The sequence below is a fragment of the Diospyros lotus genome, chromosome 7, assembly GCF_014633365.1.
Source record: "Diospyros lotus cultivar Yz01 chromosome 7, ASM1463336v1, whole genome shotgun sequence".
NCBI classification, from domain to species: domain Eukaryota; kingdom Viridiplantae; phylum Streptophyta; class Magnoliopsida; order Ericales; family Ebenaceae; genus Diospyros; species Diospyros lotus.
In genome coordinates this window covers 23,583,471-23,591,830 of record NC_068344.1, presented here as the reverse complement: position 1 = coordinate 23,591,830, position 8,360 = coordinate 23,583,471, and the positions used below count along the sequence as shown (strand labels likewise).

General features: G+C 37.8%; 2 protein-coding genes across 2 annotated transcripts; both read left to right on the top strand.

The window, feature by feature from the left end:
- The first annotated feature begins 2,002 nt into the window (after positions 1–2,002).
- LOC127805615 (uncharacterized) lies at positions 2,003–2,930 on the top strand. Its single transcript, XM_052342365.1, has 2 exons — positions 2,003–2,149; positions 2,442–2,930. Exons 1-2 carry the CDS (start codon positions 2,003–2,005, stop codon positions 2,928–2,930), a joined length of 636 nt encoding a protein of 211 aa, XP_052198325.1.
- Positions 2,931–6,102: 3,172 nt separating this feature from the next.
- On the top strand, positions 6,103–7,416 carry LOC127805770 (caffeoylshikimate esterase-like). Its single transcript, XM_052342536.1, has one exon. It carries the CDS (start codon positions 6,190–6,192, stop codon positions 7,183–7,185), a length of 996 nt encoding a protein of 331 aa, XP_052198496.1. The 5' UTR covers positions 6,103–6,189; the 3' UTR covers positions 7,186–7,416.
- The last annotated feature ends 944 nt before the right edge of the window (positions 7,417–8,360 follow it).

Here is an 8,360-nt window from a genome sequence, read left to right as displayed (position 1 = left end):
CATCAAGAAGAACGAGAGTCCCTCGAAATGACGATGAGAAGATTCTTCATATCCATAAATTTTCGTCTTCAATTATCCAGGCCATGCTGCAAGAGGAAAGAAAATCAGGTGGATAGATGGGAAAGAGTTTGAAGCTGCCAAATTATATGTTTTGTTGAATACTCCAGAAATCGAACCTTATATCGAGTAAGAATTAAAATTTAAATGAATATATTTATAAGTTCATACTTAGTTCATATTATTTGATTGATACATCATTTTAATTTTTTAGCATGTATACCAATCTGTTGCGTCAACTATCTTCAAATATCACAAACACAGAAATAGACAAATAAATTGAGGAATATTTTCCTAAGTGGTTCCATTATCAAGTATGTTACTTAATACTAGATTATTTTTAAATTAAATTTTAGTTATATATTAAGTGATTCAAACGTTTTCTCAAGTTAATTCGAATACTGGAGTTGTTACAGATCCATTAATTCAGAACATAAGATGGGGACTGACTCCAAACGTGTAGTATTAGCCAATGTATTTCTTGAACGGATATAAATTTCATACCGTCGAATGGAGTTATAATAGATCTAACAAAAATTTTGGTGTTTGCGTGTCTATGACAGAGGTTGGATCCTCAGAGACCTATTATTACGAAAAAATTATAGACATTATTGAATTGGAATAGGCAAGCCTACCAATCAAAAGGGTAGTTCTGTTCAAATGCGAATGGTACGATCCAAGTCCTCGGGAAACTAAAATCCACAATAAGTATGATATTGTCGAGGTTCGATCGTCAAAAAGGTATAGGAAATATGATCATTTCATATTTGCCCAACAAGCTAAACAAGTGTATTATGCGTCGTACCCTGACACTTGTTATGATAAATATGATTGGATGGTTGTTATTAAAACAAAGGCATGGGTTACAATAATAGCTCCTGAAGCTAATATGAAAGAACCTTTCCAAAAGAATGAAAGACCAAAACTCTCACAAATTAATCAAAATGATGACCTTAGAGGTACTTTACAAGATTTAGATGAGATAGTCGAGGAAATAGATGTTTCAAATGTTGTTCAGCAAGAAGAAGATCATGCAGAAGAAGAATCTATATTAGAAGACGACTAGCAAGAGTTATTGTCTAATGATATAGATAGTGATGAATTTGTAGAAAAAGATTGATATATTTATGAATATGTGAATTCACTTATATATGTTATGATGTAATATCTTTTGTATTTTTGAATGTTTGTGACCTTGTACATTTTACCATGTTTTTATGTTTCATGTAATTTTCAAAAACAGATGTCAGGACATTTATCTCCCAAACCAAGCAGAGGTAGTAGGTGTAGAGGAAGATGTCGATACTATAGGGACACACCTTCCCCAGATTCTAATAGTGCTGGTTCACAGTCTTCTCCTTTTGTCTCCACACATGATGTCCCGTCTACTCCTTTATATCCTCAGTCATCGCACCCACATGCTTTCGTTCCCATAACTTAGTTCCAACAGCCATTTCTCCCTATGCCATATCCTATGGGTTATACTGTCCCACCCACATCCTACTCACCTGAGATTGCACCACAATCTATCCCCTCTCATAGGTCGACTTTTCATCCCTTAGGAGGTCCATATTCATACTCATTTATGCCAACACCACATGTACATCATTTGTCATCTTTTCCTGTGCAGAATGTTGATCCGACTCCATTTGAGCCAGTTGATACCGATCGAACGTATCACCAAGTAGAGTTATCCTGCAATCAAAACTGTGATCAGTGAGTATCTTATATATTAGTATAATTGCAATTCTTAATTATAAAAAGTTTTAATTTAAAATTTTATACATATTTATTCATTTTTAATTTCTTGTAGAATGAGTTCAAGTGGCAACCCGATGAGAGTGATCGTATATGGATCATTTGGAATAAATCTGGTCGGAAAAGTTTCAGAAATAATTTGAACAAAATTAAAGGAGGTGCTGATAAGGGTGAGTGGATGGATGCGATGGTGCGACAAGCATTGCAAGCAAAGTGGGATGAAGACGAGTACAAGAAGCGAGTAGAACAAAACAAAAAGAATCACGGCTCCGAGACTGATAAGTCAGTCCACACAAGCGGATTCATTCCTTTCACCGAGAGCCGAAAAATGATGGTAATTAATTTTCTACTTAAATGTAAATTTTATAAACTTATATAGTAATTTATATTTTATTTTATTTACTTCATATATTTGTCATGCAAGCAAAGAAATTAGACCGCGAACCTAATGAATTTGAGATTTTTAGGAGAACCCATACTCAAAAGTATGATCAAGGACAAAAAGTATGGGTTAATAATATATCAAAGGTCATCGCGATAATTGTATTTATGTACAATTTAATTAACATTACAATTTAATAATTTTTTTTTATTAATTAACAATGTCAATGTTTTAATTTATATAGGAGGCGTTCGAGAGATTAAGTGCAGAGGCATCTTCAGCATCAGCCGGCGGTAGCAAGTCATCTTCTCCACCTACAGTCGACGAGCGCCACATTTTTTATCAAGTTGTCTCTGGTAGGAACAAGAAGGGTCGTGTCTACGCTCTCGGCTCTCAAGGTAGGCAGTCCTACCCTGTTGGATCCGGTAGCAAGTCATCTTCTCCACCTACAGTCGACGAGCGCCACATTTTTTATCAAGTTGTCTCTGGTAGGAACAAGAAGGGTCGTGTCTACGCTCTCGGCTCTCAAGGTAGGCAGTCCTACCCTGTTGGATCCGATAGCAACTCTAGTGGTTCATATGGGTTGTCGTCAGAATTAGAACAAATGAGAATAAGGGCCACTCAGATGAACGAGGAGTTGCATTTCGCTCGGACCAAGGTGATCGAGGTGCAAAATGAGCTACATTCCACTCGAACTCGAATGGACGAGGAGTTGCATTCTGCTCGAACCTAAGTGATAAAGATGCAAAATGAGAATGTGTGGCTACATCAGTGATAGCAACAGATGATGGCATAGTAGGAGCAGATGAATAGACAAATGATGGCGTTACAGCAACCTGACCCATTGACTTATCCTTATCAGCAGCAACCTAGACCGTCGACTCAACCTGGACCCAGTAATTAGTTTTATGATAACGAGGAACAAAATGATAATGATTGAAACTGAATATTTATGATTATATTTTATCATTTAAATTAATCGGTTTGAATTACATATTCAATTTTGTTATTTTATAAATTTATATGAATTTTATTTTTTTAAATTAATGATTATATAAATATATTTTAATTTCTATTTAATTAATTAAAATAAATTGTTAATTATCATCAATTTTATTTATATATAATTTTTTTAAATAAATATAAAATATAAATAATTTTTTGAATATTATTAAATATGAATTTTTTATATTTAAATTTTTATTTATATAATTTTTTAATAGTTTTATTTTTTATTTAAGTTTAAAAATCTTATTTTTATTTTATTTTTTAAATTTATTTACTTAAAAAATTTATTTATTTTGTTAATTTTCTGAATATTAATTAAATATGAATTTTTTTCTATATAAATTTTTAATAATTTTATTTTTAATTTACATTTAAAAATCTTATTTTTATTTTTCTTTTAAATTTATTTATTTAAAAAATAATTTTATTTATTTATTTTGTTGTTTAGCGACGAGGGTGCACCTGTCGCTGAATCAATGATGGGTAAAATGCCCATTGCTGATTCAGTGAAAGTAAGATGCCTCGTCATTGATTCAGCCACGGGTATATCACCCGTCGCTGATTCCATCGCAAAACTCTTCCGTCACTAAAATTTAGCGACGCCATCTTTATCAACGGAGAAGCTCCCGCCACTAAATCCGTCGTTAAAATTTTTTAGCAATGAATTTTGATATTTTAGAGATGAAAAATTTCATCACTAAAACATTAATTTTTTGTAGTGAAAAAACCTCTTCGAAAGACTTATCTCTTAGGGAAAAGCAGATAGAGGCCTTTGCACAATCGTAGAATTGCTCTCGTAGAAAGCCTCTCGAAAAGGCTAGTAAGGCATTGCACGCGTGTCCCAATCAATCATTGAGATTTAGACTTCTATAAAAGGTAAGGTACAATACGATTGGCGAGATTGAGACATTTGATAACCTATCTAGATTCTCTCAAATTTTCCTTTTTGAAGTCTTCTTCATTTCTTTTCACGACCTTTTCTTTTCTTGCATATTGATTTGATCGTTGAAGGGTCTTTGCGGGAGATTCTTCCCACAAGCCTTCTAATTTTTGTCGCATTCTGCAGTTCTTCCGGAAGTCAAGTATAGTTATTTTTTATTTCTCCAAGAGATCCCCTATTTTCTTCGAGGCCCTTGAAGCACCTTCCCGAAAAAGACCCATTCTCTTTCCGAAAGTCGATCAATTCATCTTCGAGAGGTATATCAAACCCTCTCTGAGAGCCTTCTACCAAATTCAGGCGCTTGGCTAGTCATACCACTTCGAGAGAGGCTGTCTCTCCGAGAAACTTAGCTATTTTCGAGAGACTCCTCTTCTTTAACTTAGCCTTTCTACAGCTCACTTCTCTCGAGAAGCTCTCTTTCTGAGAGGTTTCTTCCAACTGTTGTATTTTCGGATATTGACATCTTATTCGGCTTCAAACGACGATTTCCCTCACTCTAAAGAAGTTTATATTGTTGTATTTTTTACAACAATAAATACACATCACCAAATATTGATTATCCCAAACTAATGGCAAAAAACTTAACGTTCTTCTACCAAAATTTATTTTGCAATTAACAGGAAAACACCTATCTCTTCATTGCAAAATTTTTAAAAGAGAATAATTTTTGCAGCCATTTAAAATGGGAAAATAAGATTATTTGAAAATTTTAATACCTTGTTAAGATATTTTGCCTCCTTGAATGTGAGTAATCTAGCCAAAAGTTATAGAAATTAATTGAAAGCAACCTACCAAAATAAATGGGTTCTTCAATTCGAAGTATTCTGTTTGAAAGTTGATTGGAGTTCAATTAAGGGGTGGGTTCTTGAATAAGAGTATTGTAGTTGGAAATCAAGTAGAGAAGGAATTTATGTGAGAAGTTATGGAGGAGTTTGTGGGTAGGTATTGATTAAGAAGGAAGATGAAATTGAATGAGAAGGGAAGATGAAGTGATGGTTTTTTTTTTTTTTTTTGTTAATTACAAAATAGATTTTGAAAAAAGAATATTAAATTTTTCGTCGTTAATTTAGAATAATCATTATTTGATTATGTATATTAATTTGATAATATGATTTATTTTTATTGATGAGACAATTAAAAGGACAAAGAGAATAGCATATTTGGACTCGTTCTTATCAAGTTTTTGCATTGGATTTTGCCCAAATGTCGCAACCACTCAAATGCCTTTAAACACAAATGCCTTTAAACACAAATGGATGCCTTTGAACCCAAATCAATGACTTGAAAATCTGCATCTGGGTTTTACCATTGAAAATTTGCACCTGGGTTATATGCTATGGAGAGGGGTGGAGGGAGAATCTTTCATCATTCCAAATCTAGAACAATTTGGAGCCATCGTTCTAAATCCAATTCATTCTAGATTTAGATCCGAATAAAGTCTCAAATAGTATAGACTTACGAGTGTTGTCATCGTCAAATTAAAAAAAAAAAAATCATTTCATCATTTAGATTTAGAATGCTCTAAATCATTTTAAATCTAGGGATAAACAAAACTTCACGAAGAAAAATAAAAAAGAAATAATTTATCACGTTTGAGGATAGGAATGAGAGAGAAAAAATATATAAATGAGACGGAAAATAGTCATTTTAAATACTCTATTAATATTAAAGAAGGTGAATGTTATTTTTAAAAAAATAAAAATACAATCTAGATAAATTTGATAAGTGTTTATAGAATTTTCAGGTCTTATTATTAATAAAAAAGTTGAGTTAATGTAGGTATATTATATATTGGTGAGGATAAAAGCAAGGGGCAGGTGGCTGGTGCTAGCCAACCATCCCGATGATAGATAGGAAAGCAAAATTGAGCGGTGGATCGCCTCTGTCCCACCTTACATTACCATGCGCTTAATGTAGCATGTAACCTCTCCGTACCGGTACAAGTTGCGAGCGGCCAACTGTTTCGCCCCATCGGTTGCGAAAAATCCCTTTTATATACGAAGGAAAAACGTTCATCGCGTGATACCCCCACGCTTTAGACAAGATGGTGCATCCGGTGGCCGAAGCCAACGAGAAGAGCCCCTTCGGCTCGCTCACGCCGGCCGAGTTCTACGCTCGCCACTCGGTTAGCCACTCGTCCGAGTACATCACCAACTCTAGGGGCCTCAAGCTCTTCACTCAGTCCTGGATCCCGCTCCCGCCGGCCGAGGTTATCGGCACCGTCGCCATCGTCCACGGCTACACCGGTGAGTCCAGCTGGTTCGTGCAGCTCACGGCGGTGCTCTTCGCCGAGTCCGGCTTTGCCTGTTGCGCCATCGATCATCAGGGCCACGGCTTCTCCGACGGCCTTGTCTACCACATCCCCGACATCAACCCTGTAGTCGATGATTGCGTCTCCTTCTTCGACTCCTTCCGCGACCGCTACGCGCCGTCGCTCCCCTCCTTTCTGTACGCCGAGTCCCTCGGCGGAGCCATCGCGCTCCTCATCACGCTCCGCCGCGGAGCCTCCAGCCGGCCGTACAACGGCGTCGTTCTCAGCGGCGCGATGTGCGGGATCAGCGAAAAGTTCAAGCCGCCGTGGCCGCTTGAGCATTTCCTGTCCATCGCCGCCGCGGTGGTGCCGACCTGGCAGGTGGTGCCGACTCGCGGCTCGATTCCGGACGTATCCTTCAAGGTGGAGTGGAAGCGGAAACTAGCGGTTGCAAGCCCAAAACGGCGCGTGTCGAGGCCACGCGCGGCGACGGCGCAAGAACTTCTGAGAGTGTGCAGGGAGTTGCAATCGAGGTTTGCAGAAATCGATGTGCCGCTGCTGATTGTGCACGGCGGCGAGGACGTCCTCTGTGATCCGGCGTGTGTGGAGAAGCTGTACCAACACGCTTCAAGCGAAGACAAGACGATTCGGATATTCCCCGGGATGTGGCATCAACTGGTGGGCGAGCCAGATGAGAATGTGGAGTTGGTGTTTGGGGAAATTGTGGAGTGGCTGACCACTAGAGCTGCACGCGCCGCTTCGGGCAGGGGCGGGGATGTAGGCGCGTGAGATATTAGTGGCTGGTGATGTATGCAGTCAATGCTAGTACAACGAGTAATTGGGGGGAATATGGGCGGCGTTGAAAAAAATCTATTTAATATATTTTGTTGTCTATGGTTTGGTTCAATTACAGACAGTAATCTCTACTCTAGTTGAAGTGTTAAACTCAGCGTGTCCCCTCCCTCTTGTCTCTGTTGGAAAATTAATTATAACAATTTGTATGTTGCTAGAGATTATAAATGATCATTTCTTCTTCTAATTACAAAATAGTAAAAAGAGTATAAATAGTGGGTGGGGGCCATACCATCAACCCTTGAACCCGGCCAGCCGGGGTGGCGATGCCGGTGGGGATAGTCGATAGAGGGAGAAATAGAAAAGAGTCATCATAAGCGGAAGCGGGGGCGGGGCAGAGGGATGGGAAGACTGCCCATCTCAAAAACGCAACTCATCCATACTCGAGGCCTCTTGCTTTGTATACACATAATACAATCAATCAACCTTAATTAACATGTGGGTTCGGGTAGTTTGATTTGGGGATCGGCCTCTTATGGCTTAAGATAAAATTTAAGTTTAGGCTTATAAATAATTTTTATTACAAAAAAATATTAAAAATTCCCTTGTAATCAACTCTTGATTTCTTTTAAGTGTTGTAAAAGACTAAAAAATTAGCTTGAGTTTTGTACTAAGAACGCTACGTGTGATTTTACAATTAAATACTTAGCCTTTTTAGAGGTTGTTTGGTTTATCGGTTTGACCGCTTATACGCTATACAAGCAATGTATAAGTTATGCGGCGTTTAACCCTTAAACGTTTAGTTTGAATAATTGCTTAAACGGTACATGACTGAAACGCTGTTATAACAGCGTTTTGGAGAAGCTGCTATCCCCCAGCTTTGGCAAAAAAAGCGACTAAGTTGACCGAGAAAACTATCATTCTACCATCAGAAATTCTCCTCCCATCATCTTCTTTAAGTTCCCTCTCTTCTGCTCAGATCCGTCGCCCGCAGCCGCCCAGCTGATCCGTCGCCCAGTTGATCTGTCGCCCGCAGTCGCCCAGAGCCGTCGAACCTCCATCGCTGCGCCCGCCTCCCCCCAATCGACTGCAACCGGTGATATTTTTTACAAGCAGTGTATGAATATATATATATATATACATATATATTGTGTATATATATATTCATGGTA

Bases quoted from the DNA above. Each gene is read 5' to 3' on its own strand.
- LOC127805770 (XM_052342536.1), top strand. From the start codon at position 6,190: ATGGTGCATCCGGTGGCCGAAGCCAACGAGAAGAGCCCCTTCGGCTCG.
- LOC127805615 (XM_052342365.1), top strand. From the start codon at position 2,003: ATGGTGCGACAAGCATTGCAAGCAAAGTGGGATGAAGACGAGTACAAG. The intron at 2,150-2,441 runs GTAATTAATTTT...TAATTTATATAG, and splicing joins CCGAGAGCCGAAAAATGATG to GAGGCGTTCGAGAGATTAAG.